General features: G+C 39.6%; 1 protein-coding gene across 4 annotated transcripts in view; it reads left to right on the top strand.

Moving 5' to 3' along the window:
- ppp3cca (protein phosphatase 3, catalytic subunit, gamma isozyme, a) overlaps positions 1–12,303 on the top strand; it is a 34,119-nt gene extending 21,816 nt beyond the window's left edge. For 2 of the 4 annotated variants that reach the window (XM_035998693.1, XM_035998702.1), the window contains exons 7-14: positions 1,613–1,690; positions 1,773–1,867; positions 1,972–2,097; positions 3,041–3,118; positions 3,580–3,664; positions 4,621–4,718; positions 8,447–8,473; positions 10,777–12,303. In XM_035998693.1, coding sequence (XP_035854586.1) covers positions 1,613–1,690; positions 1,773–1,867; positions 1,972–2,097; positions 3,041–3,118; positions 3,580–3,664; positions 4,621–4,718; positions 8,447–8,473; positions 10,777–10,955 — 766 coding nt within the window. In that variant the 3' untranslated portion in view covers positions 10,956–12,303. The remainder of the gene's footprint in view (positions 1–1,612; positions 1,691–1,772; positions 1,868–1,971; positions 2,098–3,040; positions 3,119–3,579; positions 3,665–4,620; positions 4,719–8,446; positions 8,474–10,776) is intronic. The other 2 variants (XM_035998694.1, XM_035998699.1) reach the window with 2 other exon arrangements.
- Positions 12,304–15,129: the final 2,826 nt, after the last annotated feature.

Genomic DNA, 15,129 nt, shown 5'->3' with positions numbered 1-15,129 from the left:
TCTCTCAAAACAAGTTAACGGATAAAAACAGCTGTTCAAAATAGGTTAACACATTAAATATGACTGACCAAAAAGGTTAGCAGATGCAAGCAGCTTGATCAGAAAAGAAAGAACAGTTGGATAGTTATAGCTCAGGCAAGCATGTCAACATGTTTGTCAGGAGGCATTTTTTACTCTTTAGTTTATAAAAATTTAACAGTATAAAAAAGTATATGGTGCCAAATTAAGTGTGATTCAGGTATTGATATGAGAACTAGGGATCGACCGAAACTGTTTTTTCAAGGCCGATACCGATTATTAGAAGTTAATGAAACCCATAACCAATATTTGGAACCGATGTGCATTTACAGTGAAAATGATACTACAAGATCTTGTGAAAACCTTTTTAACTACACTAGCAGCATGTCTCTAGGGATGGTAATGTCGGTCAGTCGGCCCAACACTTTGGTCCTGACTGGAGTAGCTCAACAATTATTGGATAGATTGTCATAAAATTTGTTTCAGATGTTTTTGATCCTCTCTGGAAAAAACTTGACCATCAGGTCAAAAACTTTTGTCCAATACTTTGGTTTAGGACACCTGCAAACCTAATGACATTCCCACTAACCTCAGCTGTAGTTTGTGTTTACTGCCAAATAGAAAATGTTGGCATGTTAACACACTAAACTAAAATGGTGAAAATAGTAAAATTATTCCTACTAACCATCAGCATGTTAGCATTGTCCTTCTAAGTAAGAAGAGAGTAAAACGGGACCAAATAATGCCAGTTAACTTGGCGTAATTAGATATTTTCCTCTCTAAACTACCAACTCTAAAACGCACTCTCTATATATTCACATATAAATGTCAATACAAAAGTCATACCTACATTTATAAAGTATTGGCATTGAAGTTTAATAATATAATTTGGCCTCCTGGAAGTTGTGTTTCAGCTTGTGATGCTACAGTGACTTCCTGTTGATAGTTGGTTCTTTTTTTCTTCTTTTTTTTATAGATTATTTTTCAGGGCTTTTATTGCCTTTAAAATAGCTTGAGAATGACAGGGAAGGTGGGAGAGAGAGGGGATTACACACAGCAAACATATAGTTGGTTACATTTGATTGGACAGTGCTACAAATGTTCAATTTAATTTAAGACAAATGGTCTTAAATCCACTGAAGTGGTAAATGTCAGAAACCATTCATTTTAGCCTGATGTTGATCTATCAAGGTTGATTGCCTACACAATTTTCTTGTTTATTCCTAATGGATTAGTAGGGCGGTGAAAGAAGGAAAGGCAGTAAAAACCCTTAAGTACCCGCATCCAGCTGAGCTCTTGCATCCTTCGGTCTGCTCTGGCTGTAGTCCCCAGCTTCTGGAGCATAAATACCAGAGTCCTGGCTCTGGATGCTCAGCATCTTTAAACCCCAAGCTCAACAGACCAGAGGGCATGGCTAGCTGAAAATACATATTTACTATATATATATATATATATATATATATATATCTCAGTTAGTGAAGTCAAAAGTGGCCTCATGCTGTTCCTTTAATTGCTTAACTTGGTATTAAGCTTTGACTTCCCCCAAGTGTTTTAACAAGTCTGTGTCTCTTTCTGGTTTTCTTTCTCTTTGCAGTTACTCAGCAGTTTGTGACTTTTTGGTAAATAATAACTTGCTGTCAGTAATAAGAGCCCATGAAGCACAGGATGCAGGGTAAGTAGGGTTACAACTTTTTGATTCATTTTTAGAATTATAACATAGTTGATGAGTTTTATTTTTGTTTGCGGCCTAACAGGTATCGTATGTACAGGAAAAGCCAGACCACAGGCTTCCCTTCATTAATCACAATCTTTTCAGCTCCAAATTACCTAGATGTCTACAACAACAAAGGTCTCTCTTTTTTTCCCTCACTCTCATTGTTGTGTTTTTCTTGTATTTACCAGGCTTCAGTCCTTGAATCTCTCCTCCCATCTCTTTTCCTCTGTCAATCCTAGCTGCTGTATTAAAATATGAGAACAACGTGATGAACATCAGACAATTCAATTGCTCCCCCCACCCTTACTGGTTGCCCAATTTTATGGATGTCTTCACATGGTCTTTGCCGTTTGTTGGAGAGAAAGGTATGTTTGTTATTTAATTGGAAAAAATGTGGATGGAAAAAAATAAAGCCCGCATTGAGTTGCCTATGGTTCATTGACTTTGTGTACAAAGTAATATACAGACCCAGATTTTCTTTATCTATGAAGTTGATGCTTTTGCATGTGTTAGCCCATTTACTACATTTGAAAAACGTGCCAATGTGTTTTTCACAAACATCCACATCTGTAACTGAAAATATAAGATTAACACCCCTATTTTAACGATCTAAGCACACGGCGTGACACACCTGACGCAAGTGCGTTTAGGGCGTGTACGAATCCACTTTAGCTAGTTTAACGGCGGAAAAAAGGGTCTGTGCTCCAGGCGCATGGTTCAAAAGGGTTGTACTTAGTGTCTTCATTAATTCATAGGTGTGTTTTGGGCGTAACATGCAATAAACCAATCAGAGTGTCAACTCCCATTCCCTTTAAAAGCCAGGCGCGCTTATACCATGGCACATTGCTATTATGATGGCGGATTTGCACCTTAATATTTTTATTTTTAAACTTTTGCATGTTTGTGTGCCACTGCGCATCCCTGTGTGTGTGTGTGTGTAATAGGCATAGTGTGTGGATGCTGTGCACGAGCCTAGGCGCATTTCACTAATGAGCTGTTAAAATAACAATAAATTGCTGCGTTATTGACTTAGACCAGGTTTTTGTTGGTCAATGGCGAAGCAGCTATCACTTTCCGCTGCTTCAAGATAGCAATACGCCAAGAATGCACCTGAACACACCTACTTGTAAGACCAGCACGCCCATGGGCGCACAGATGGGAGCAGGTGCATTTGCTAGTTTAAGACCGACACTGTTGTCAATTTCCCGTCCAGCGCCCATGTCGTTTTTAGTCAGTGTCACACAAACCCAGCCTCACACATGGGTTTTGTACCAGTCTCAAGTTTAATGTGGCTTCTCTCGCCCACAGTGACGGAGATGCTGGTGAACGTACTGAACATTTGCTCTGACGATGAGCTCATGTCAGAGGGAGATGACCTTTATGAAGGTAAGCAAAAACATTGTTATGGTGAATATGATTGTGACGGCCTAATACATTTTTATTTTGGTGATGAGCATACATTTATATTAAATAATAATAACATTTTTAATTTGGATGAATTGAAAATTAGTCCCAGCACACACTTAATGAGCATACAATGCTGGGAGCTGTTTCATGTGAGACGATTTACACACCGCAGTGTCTATGTCCCACATGTCTATGTCTATGTCCCACAAGGAGTTCTGCTCCCCGGAGTACAACCGCCATGCTATGAAACACCTCATTAAACCCTCAGTTCATCACACGTATCATTTGTATCGTCCTTAGTTCTCCTCCCACAAGGCTTTTATACAACATATTTTTCACTTTTACTAAGTGCTAAGAAAATCAATAGCAAATGGGAAAGCAGTATTGAATATACTCAAGGTGGTAAATTGTCTTAACCCTACATTCTGGACTTGTTTCAGGTGGAACCTCAGCAATGCGTAAGGAGGTCATCCGAAACAAGATTCGCGCTGTGGGGAAAATGGCACGAGTCTTCTCAGTCCTCAGGTCTGACCCTGTCATTAATGCTCTCCCTTTGATGTACCTCTTCCTTTCTCATGATAACACTCTTAACGGGAAAAGGCTTCTGTACATACGGATCACAATCAGCGCAGTGGGCCGTGGGTCAAAATTACCAAATTGAATTGCAGGTCACCATGGGGCCAGGAAGACGCGGGAGCGTTGGGGGGGAATGAATGGAGTCAGTTGAGTGCACAATGAAGTTGTGTTTGAAAACACAACGCTGCCCTGCTAGGATTAATGAGCTGGCACGAGATGAGTCACGATGCATCTAGACTGTATAATGACATTAGACATTATTCAAGATGAATCCTGCTGCTGCTACCTTGTCACACTGCTGTAAGTGGGCAAGATGTAGAGCAGCCTGTTGTTTAGACCAGTGCATATGGGTCAGTGGCTTAAAAGGGTATTTCAGAAACAGTTAAATAAAAAAATAAAAATGGAAAATTCAGATGTCACATTTGTGTCCATACAATTTATTTATTTATTTTTTTTTTTGACTTTTTTTTTAGCTTTGACTTTGACCTCATCCCTTTGCAAGATCAAAAATAATGTCATGTTTGCATTTAAAAAAAATACATTTTAATAGTTATTTGAAGTTGTCATTTCAGTTGTTAACCCCAGTTTGTTTCGACTCAGAAGAGAGAGAAAAAGATGGATAGTATTAAAGTTAACATGAAAAGTGTGTTCACACAAATGTTTAACACTTGTAGAAGTGAAAGTTGTCACTGACCCACTTACAGAACCAGGACACATGTTAGGATTTTGGTACGAGGCATTTAGAGCCGACAGGCAATCACTCTATGAACGGGGCTTACATATCCAGTGATGATTGAACTTATGACCTCTTGGTTACAGAACAGCCTTGTAGCCACCAGGTGTGCGTGCTGCCCTCCTTGCTGAAATGTAATGTGTATACTCTGTGTGTTTTGTTTGTGGACTAGGGAGGAAAGCGAGAATGTGTTAACACTCAAAGGCCTCACCCCAACTGGAACTCTTCCTGTGGGAGTGTTGTCAGGGGGAAAGCAGACCTTACAGACTGGTAAGTGTGTTTTATACTCAGTAACCCTGTTTTTTTTTTTTTTTTTATCCCTACTTGATAACTCCCATTTAGCACAACCTACACCCCTAAGGAAATGTCCTCTCACCTTGTCACCTTATCACAAAGCATGTGTTTTCTTTTTTTACTTTGAACTATTTGCTGTGAGCAAACCTTTTATTATGTCTTCATGGCAAGAGGTGGTGTTACTGTACATGATTAATTGCATCTCTAGCACCTCAATATAGAAGAATACACATGTTGTTTCCCTTTATTTGATAGTGACAGTGGATAGACAGGAAAGGGGGAGAGAAAGAGAGGGGATGACACGCAGCAAAGGGTCACAGGTCGGATTCGAAAGCAGTATCTTTCAAAAGTCTCCACTAGGGATGTCACGATACCAAAAATCTAGCACTCGGTACCAAGTTCTGTGTTGGTCAGCGTTCTTCTTCTCCAGCATTTAGCGGCAGACTTGAACAGTTGTAACGAAAAATTGCATCTTCCGGGTAACTACGGTACTGTAGAAAAATGAGTATCACTCGTGGCTCCTGGTTTTTACCTCTGGACAGAGCCTGGCTAGCTGTTCGCCCCTGTTTTTAGTCTTTATGCTAAGATAATCTACTTATTGTGTAATGTGAGTGGTATTGATTTTTCCATCTAACTCTCTGTTATAAAGCAAACAAGTGTATATCCCAAAATGTTCAACTATTCCTTCAAGCAGAAGATAAAGAACTTGAAGCTGCTTCTTCTGCTGTTCTTCCATACTAAATAATGATCGTGGCAAAACTGTAGAGGTCAACATGGCTGTATTTGCTGACAGAAATCCATACTATAACACTTCTATACTGCTGAAACAAAAAAGTAGCAAATCAGTTGTTTGTGTCTTAGTCCTGCAAAGAACTTGCCAAAAGTAAATAAAGTAATGTTATTTCCAGTGCAGTTACAGTTTGATGGCAGAAAACACTGCTGTCTATCCTTACGCCGCCTTTACACTGGCAGTTGAAATCAGCTCCGTAATACGCAATACGCCCCCAGCGGACGTCGTACTACACCGTTGAAAAGCTTCAGAAGCGACTCACAAAAATGGCAGAGACTAGAACGACTGATAAGTGTCTGAATGTACGATTCTCTATGACCTCTCTTATACAGATATAAATAGAAAAGCTGCTGCGTGGAGAAAAGTTGCCCAGGATGTTGACATGTCATGTCGGTTAAATGTGATATAGCGGTATAATGTCAATAGTTCAATATCTGTTGCTAGCGAACTAATTAGCATTAGCAGGTTTGTTTGTCAGTACCAGAGCAACGCTGGAATTGTCGGATAGGAACCGTCCGCAGCCTTTCGCAAGAGTTAAATTTTTTGAACGCATCCGGATGACCAACTGACACGATTTTTTTTGCACCGCACTCGTTCAGACCCAGTTCGGACCCATTCGCATGCAGTTTGCGAATCTCCATAGGAAATCAATGACTTCCGGTCGTTTCGAAGCCGTATCGGAGCTGATTTCAACTGCCAGTTGTGAAGGCGGCGTAACATCCAGTTCAGACTAGCTTCCCTGTCCTGCTAGTCCCTTTGATGGGTTCTAGATCAATGACAGAATGCCCACCACAGGTAGCACTGGCTAGACTTTGACTCGAGCCCACCGTCTATGCTACAAAAAGTTTTCGGGCTCAGCTGTGGGCTAGCTGGTCGAGGAGATCAGCCTGTCACCTGGAAGTGGCTACTGAACCTCTGATCAAAAGGTCAGTGCCTGGTCTCGCCCCCGCCAGAGGACATGCTGGGAGTCACACTTTGTCACACTAGAGGCTCACAGAAGTTGCGGAGCAATTGAAGGAGAAACCACATGTTGGTGACCTTTTGGAAAATGTCATTGTGCATGTCCGCTCTCCCAGCCACACCTTTCAGATCAGCTAGGCCGGTTTGAACAAAGGGGAGGGCAAGTGATTGTGTATTTTTGTCCATACTTCTTGATTTTTCACTTTGTTTTTGAAGCTGCTCACTGATCTTTTGAATGCTGGTTCCATGAGAGGAAACACCCAGTCCATGAATTAACCGGTTTAAGGACATTAAAGATTCAGTACAGGCTTGCCGACAACCAGAAGTGTTTTCCCAAGTGTCACCAATAACAAAGCACCTCATAATCAACTGCTCAAAAGGACAAATGGTTGCAGTTATAATTCAGCATCTGCCGGTTGCTATCTTAATACAGCTCTCATTCATCTGAAAGGCACAGCCATTTCTCTGAAAAATGATTATTCATGCACTTAGATGATTTTCTTCATTTAGAGATTTAATTAGATGATTCACATATTCTATACACCTGCATATCCAATAAGGAGTGAACACAGGGGGAGGGCTCTATCAACTATACAGTACAGTAACTAAAACTCACTTTTAAAGCTACTTCGGGCCCTATTTTAACGATCTAAGCGCACTGCGTGAAGTGCCTGGTGCAGGTGCGTTTAGGGCGTGTACGAATGCACTTTTGCTAATTTAACGTGGAAAAAAGGGGCTGGGCATATGGTTCAAAAGGGTTGTACTTAGTGTCTTAATTAATCATAGGTGTGTTTTGTGTTTTTAAACCAATCAGAGTGTCATCTCCCGTTCCCTGTAAAAGCCGTGTCCGTTACCTTCCTCTTCCTTTGTGTTGGAATTCTAAACTCTGGTGGATTTATGAGGACTATGGTTAACTGCTCCTCAGATCTCTGCAGGGTAAATCCAGACAGCTAGCTAGACTATCTGTCCAATCTGAGTTTTCCGTTGCACGACTAAAACAACTTTTGAATGTACACGTTCCACCAAAACAAGTTCCTTCCCGAGGCTATTTTCCAGCAGCACCGGGGCCCCATGCAGCACTTAGTGCCGCGCATGACGATTGTGATCGGTTTAAAGAAATGCCAATAAACCAGAGCATGTTTTCTCCCATCACGGAATGCTGTGTGGAGTAGCCAAACCCTCTTCCGCAGCGTTGTGGAGGAAGATCTGGCAAAGCGAGACTACTGTATTTCAGACATGTGAACTCACCACAGACATGAGAATGAATAGGAGAAGCGCTGGAATGGATTTTTGGCGTTATTTTTAAACAAACGGGAAACACGGATGTATGAAACTGCCAATTAGATTAATTTACTTAGTAATTGAAGGTGCTGGGACACCGTTCCGGATTGTTCCGGCCCACTTTAACCCCTGCATTTAATATGAGAAATATTAATCATGTAAAGTTCACCACTGAGTATTTCTAAATTCTACTATTATGAATATTTCTTTCTCATTTTGGATTTAAGCTGTGTGTGATGTGTGTGGCTAAATGAGTGTGTGTGTCTAAAAGAACATCTGACTGCATATGTACTGCAGCTGGCCTGCACTGCACAAATGTGTTGTCCTGGCATGGTCATTGTTACGTATCTCGCCCCCGCCTTGGACTCTTAGTGCTCAGCCAAATCCCCCCCTTAGCTCTCCACACTTAAGTCCTCGTGACCCTTTAACACCAACACCATCTTAAATCTCCAACAGGCTTCTAACTTCTAACCTTCCCAGCCACTAACTAACATGTTTTGATGAAGTTTTTACAGCTGCTGTGAGTTTTGTATCTATGAGTGTTGGCCTATATTCTGCTATTCTGTTTATCACACCGAGGTTCACCTATTTGATATTACTGTTGTATTTGCTGTCTCTGGCTGTCTTTGATGACTCCCTTTTTCCCCCCTTTCCTCAACTTTCATTAACATAGCAACGATTGAGGCAGCTAAAGCACAAGGTACGCATGGCTGTCAGGCTCAAATCTCATGTCTTTGTTTTGTGTATGTTGTTCACCCGTTAAACACAACCCAACCCTTAAAATGTGTACTTTTGTATTGGTTCTTTTGTTCTTTTAATATTCCCACTGTTTTTATTTCACTGATTATTACATTACTGTATATTACTTCATTGCTGGTTGCTCTTGCATTATCAGTGTCTGTTGGATCACATTGGTTCCATCATTGTAAAAACAAATTTTCACTTTTCATATACTTGGTGACAGTGGACCAATAAATAGATAAGATACGAAAAGATGAACATGACATAAATTGAAAATAAGCTTTTAGACTAAAACTAGTACAACAAACAATTACTGTTTTTAGGTGCAACAATAACATTAGATGGTCTAATAAAATGCATTTAAAGAAGTACTTTCAAACATTTTCCCCAGCCTTAGTTGAAACAGGCTTTTAACTAAGGCTGAGTCAGAAAAGCTAAGTCCATGCTACAAAATGGCTAGTTTTGTGTATCAGGTTTAGGACCTGGCATGTTCCTTGTTGACAAGAATTTCTCGGCTATGGTCACATGGGCTTGTCTTGCTAAGTGTGGCTCCCCACACAGAGAAAAGCTTGCTAAGACCTGGCTAAGATAAGACCAGGGACATCCCTCCCTGGGATATTTTCAGAAGCTAATCCTGTTACACCATTTAGCAGTTGCTTCACTGTCTGCCCCTTCCGGTCGATAGTGGCAGGTTATTGATTCAACAGGCCTCAGCCATGAGATTCATTTAGTTGATCAAATACATAAAATGTAAAATATGTAGTCCTGGTTGCTTTGGTGCAGAAAACATCAACCAATTGGGGAGTACAGTATAACTTCACAGAGCAAAGGGCCAGTGTGTTCAGGCAGCATAACTTAAAGCAGTGGTTCCCATCCTTTTTTTCTGATGCAATTGCCACTACTTAAAGTGGCACAAGCTGGACTTTTCAACATGTATCTATTACTATTAGCTATCTATTTCAACAGTTCAGTCATTACTTTTAGCTAATTATTTCAACTGTTTGTCTATCACTTTTGGCTAACTACTATTTTAACTTTTTAATCATTACTTTTTAGCTATCTATTCCAACAGTTTAACCGTTACTTTTAGCTTTTTCAACAGTTTAATGGTTACTCATATCTATTTCAACTGTTTAATCATTACTTTTAGCTAACTATTCCAACAGTTTAACCGTTGCTTTTAGCTATCTATTCCAACAGTTTAAACGTTACTTTTAGCTGTCTATTTCAACAGTTCAGTCGTTACTTTTAGCTAACTATTTCAACAGTTTAATTGGAACGTTTAGCTAATTATTTCAACTATTTATTCATTACTTATAGCTAAACTATTTTCAACTGCTTAAAAATGACTTGAATCCTTTTAACTAACTATTTAAACCACATAGCCATTACTTAAAGCTTCCCATTTTGACTTCTATGTGCGCTTGGTAACTGTTTGTATATGCACACTTCGCAATCGCAACACTTGGCTTTAAGGTATTACAACTGACACAGATGTGTGTCCTGTGCAGTCAGTATAGCTAGGCTAGGTAGCTTACTGGTTATTATGACAATAAACTTACTAAGGGTCAGCATCACACCAATTTGCAATTCTTTATGAATGTTTATTTTTCTCTTAAACACAAATATGTGAATTTATTCCTTTAATTAAATCTTAATTTCTATTTCTTCAAATTATTTGAGCTACTCCACAATCTTACCTTGTCCCTGTGGCAACTGCAGAAGTAGCCTCTGGGAAACAGTTGCCCCTGGTTGGGTATCACTCAAATGAGCACATGTGCTTGATCGTCACAGATATCTGATTGTGCAAGAGTACCCTTGACGACCTTGTTTCTTTGGCTGTAAATCCACCTATAAAACCTCCACCCCAGAGTGTTCATTCTAAGTTTAACTTGATAATTCAAATGATTGAAGAGTATGTCTGAACAGTCCCTTACAAGTTTGCTTTTTATTTGCACACGTTTTATGTCTGGTTTCCTTGGCTGCTTCGGGACGTTACCGTAAGTTTACAAAGTGTGAGGTGTTTTATTGTCGTAGCTTAGGAGTCATTGTGCATGTGTTGTATTCACTGATCATCTGTAATGTGCTAGGCAGATACTGTGTGTTGTGCTTAAGTAAAATTCCACAAGAACCCCTTTTGATTGCGGCTAATGAAAAAACCTAGAAGAATGTAGTTTACAGCACATGTTTACAGCGACAGGAGTAGGGAAATTACTCAAGGGTTTCCAGCCTCTGATCATTTTCTCTTTGGTGTCTCTTCAGCCATTCAAGGCTTCTCTCCCACAAGGAAGATTCGTAACTTTGAGGAGGCACGCGGCCTGGACAGGATAAACGAGAGGATGCCGCCGCGCAAAGATAGCCAGCTGCCAGACGGCACCACGATCAACACCAACACCAACACCAACACACCCACCTCCAATAAGAACGGCACTGATGGATAGGCAACAGGAACACCGCCCTCCCATCTTCACACAACCAACACCCCCTGACTCATAGCCCCTAACCACTCTCTCTTTCTGTCTCTCTCCCTCTGTCACCTCTACTGAAACTGCATGTCCATCTTCTGCTCGCCCGCAGTCGGGTAGGGAAAGGAAGCAGACACATTGGTAAATAAAAAAACAAAACAAAAAGGAGGTCACAGCGCTGGGAAAACACTTTCAGCTTCTGAAAAAACATGTGCGTTATCTGGAGAAAAAAATATTTATTTAGGATTAAATATATTAGATATATTGTTTATTAGCAACAAATCATTCAATGAAGACATTTTGCAAGTGTTCAAGTGTATACTGTACACTGAAGTCCTAATTTATACATGTCAAAATTATAATAAAAAAAAGAAGATTATTTTATCATTTTGAGTTGATACCGATAGATGAAGCCTTTGTTATCCAGGAGTTTTAGTCACTTTACTTTTTTTATTGTTATTCTCCATGTGTTTGGTAAGGGAAAATTCAAAGTACAAATACTGTAGCCTCAACATTCTCGTTTGGATCTTGCAAGGCTCTTGCCAAGACATTTTTGGCACTTGAGGGTCTACATACTTTGCTTTCATGTGTGTCAGTTGAAAGATAAATTATGTATGTATGGAGAGGTGAAAGAAAGAATAAGGGAAGCAAATTATATTGGAACAATTATTACAAATGAATATTTTGTACGTGAAGCAGAATTAAATGAAGACTTATAGTCTTATTTATACATTTTCCACAAAACTTTGATGAACCCCCCCCAGGGATGCTGAACGGATTTTGTTCAGTATTTTGTTCACTTCCAGAGAACGAACAATTTTCTTCTTGTGTTATAATTTGTGAGTGTAAATGTTCACAAATCCTTTAACAAAGTTAAGGGTTTATGCTTTGTGTGCAATGATAGTTGCTGTTCTGTGCTGGTTATGACTTGTGTTCACATAATGGCAAATAGGATGTTCTCGCTCCGCTAAACCAAATAAGAGATATACAGTACAGCATGTCTTATTCTATCACCACAAGCAAGTCTGCCAATACTCCCACATCCCACTTGGAAGCACCTCTTCTTCTGAAGCGCTGAAGTTAAGCTGCCTCTCTGAGATTGAGCACTGCGCATGAAGATTACGGCACGAGAAACCAACTGACAAATAAGTATATCTCTTCAGTCATTGTGGACAAAAAAAAAGTACATATTTGCTCAGAAAGCATAAGGACCTGCTGGCTAAACTGTCCTCAAAACAGACTGATGTTCATTATTGCTTAGGAAATTTCAGTGTATTTAACAGAATTATGGCATTTGGATTTGTGTTTCATTGTCAGACGCTGAAAAAAGCGGGGTGTGCTTTTTGCGGCTTTCCTTTCTTTCCAAAACTGTATCAGTGTCTCCGTCTACAGAATCCAGATGTTTTTTTGAATTGGGATAACCGTGCACATCAAAGAAAGTGAAACATTTGACATTGACTGAAATGACAGCTCTTTGAGGATGCTGTACCCAGACACAATGGACTGAGTCATTCCCCTCGGCAGGGATGATACTATAAATGGTACCGCCGCCACACTAACAGCTGTCTATCAAGGCCTAAGAGTACTGTAATCATCTCAACCATGGCTGACACATACGTACACAGTATATTAGTTTTACAACTCATGGTCATACCAATACGGGGTCCATTCGCACTTGCTGGTGTGTATATGCTTTTCTGCTCTGATTTATTCAGCCATTCAGCTCTCTTCTGGTCACAACTAGCGATGGTCAAATCAAGATTCGCGAACCCCCGTCTTCATTTTCTGAGCTCACTAGATGGCGCTCTCTATTCAACAAAGGGTTGAAAACACTGAATTGCCATTCCTTTAACCTTTTTCTTTGAACAGAGAGCGCCATCTAGTGAGCTCAGAAAACTTCATTTGACTATCACTAGTCACAACACTTCCACTCCTCTTCACAGGCACTCCCAACCCTTTAACACCTGTTTTTACTAAGACAAACAACCAACTCAACTGGTGCTTTGACACACCTGACTGTAATGCTGATGTCTTTTTGTCACTCAAGAAAAGGTGGGGGAAATAACCTTTAAGATTTGCTATTCTCTTGTGAATTTACCTTCTTCTTCTTTTTTTTTAAATGAGGCGTTTGTGCTCATGTGCCATGCCTCCTCGGCCACACATGTCAAGATCTGTATGTGGATGTGTGTGTGGATGTTGAATGAAGCCAGGAGACTTTCAATCACACATGATTAAAGATTCAATGTCAGTTATATTAATCTTGATATCCTTAAAATTTCCAAAATATTGTTGTTTGCCGTTATGTTCAGTAGACTTCTGGGAAAGCTTCCTGAAGATTAAGTATTTCGGTTTACATTTATAACTGTGGTGTTAAAATTTGTTTTTATGGTAAGGCTTTATTGGGTGAGCCATACAGTATACTGACCTCCTGTTAGGTCCTATACATATCTTGCAGAATGTAAAAAAAAAAAAAAAAAAATTGTTTATTTAGAATCTTATAACAGCTGTAAAAAGGGGTGAAAAAAACTGTACCGTATTTGTCATGCAAGGCCATGAAATCTTTTACGTAGATGTATCACTTGAAAGAAAAGAATAAAATTCAAATACAGTGTTTTATTTGAATCATCTTGGATGTTGGTTGTTATTTTACTTAAAGCTGCATCAGCTAATTTTAAACTCTAGTGCCTCCAAATAAAGGTCTTCAGTGTTGGGTTTGCAGGTTGTTCCGTTGCCCCAATAAGGACAAAACACAAACAAAATAATTGATGCAGCTTTAAAGGGTAACTACCGTTTTTGTTCAACCTGGACCCTATTTTCCTATTTTTTTGTGTCTAAGTGACTGATGGGAACAACAATCTTTGGCATTTGTCCAGTAATAAGCAAGATCGCTGCGGGCGAGGCAAAACAAGCTACAATGTAAGTTAATAGGGCAATTGTCCAGCTTGTATTTTACCTTCTTCACAAAACTGCTTGTTTTGCCACTGACAGGCTCAGATACTAAATAATACAACATTATGGAAAGGATCCCTTCAAAGATAGACCTTTAAAACCTCTTTGAGACCTTTCTGTTTAACCAGAAACAGCTCTGAAGTCGCTAGCGCTAAACCCACCAGACTGTATTTAAAAAAGCAATACTTTTAGCGTGTATAGAGCCAACATATTTTCACATGTAAATCGGTAAACTATGTGTTTATTTCAACCAAAACTAGAGTTGTGATGGTTGGAAAAGTGGAAAGACTACCAAAAAAGTTTTATTTAGTTTCTGTCGACTTTGAATGAAGTGTATTTTACGATGCTAAAATTACTGTTTATTTACATGGAGTCTGGTGGGTTTAACGAAAGCAATTTTGCGGATGTTTTTATGTTTAAAAAAAAAGGATCGTACTCTTTAACAGAAAGGTCGACCCCCTTAGAAATCCTTTCCATAATGTTATCAGACACTTAGAATATTAATCTGAGCCTGTCAGTGGCAAAACAAGCACTTATGTGAAGGTAAATTACAAGCTGGGAAATTACCCTATTAACTTAGATTGTAGCTTGTTTCCCTGCTGCCGACTGCAGCAATCTCGCTTAATACTGGACCAATGTCAAAGATTGTTGTTTCCATCAGTCACTTAGACACAAAAACAGGAAAATACGGTCCAGGTTGAAAAAAACGATAGTTACCCTTTAAGACAAATGTGTTTTTCATTTAAAAAAAAAAAAAAGTGTAGTTTTAACATTTATTTTTTTGCACACAATGCATTTGTACAAAATAGGGTTTATTTCCCATGATTAATTTATATTAAGCATTTCTGTTTCCAAAACATTTTAAATGACACATCATAGACATTCTTGCTTGGAGCTGGGGTCTGGGGTTAATGCCTAGCTCAAGGGCGAGCTGTCACAGAGGACAGGAGTAAAATTCAGTCAGAGGCCTTCTAACATCAAGATTACTACCGCCTGGGTTACAGCCCTCTTTAAAGGAACACGCCGACTTATTGGGACTTTAGCTTATTCACCGTAACCCCCAGAGTTAGATAAGTCCATACATACCCTTCTCATCTCCGTGCGTGTTGTAACTCTTTCCGACAGCTCCATCAGTAGCTTAGCCTAGCACTACTGCTCCGAATAAGTGACAAAATAACGTCAACATGTTCCTATTTACATG

The sequence above is a fragment of the Sander lucioperca genome, chromosome 2 (genome assembly GCF_008315115.2).
Source record: "Sander lucioperca isolate FBNREF2018 chromosome 2, SLUC_FBN_1.2, whole genome shotgun sequence".
Lineage (NCBI taxonomy): Eukaryota > Metazoa > Chordata > Actinopteri > Perciformes > Percidae > Sander > Sander lucioperca.
This window is presented reverse-complemented; position numbering and strand designations above follow the sequence as displayed.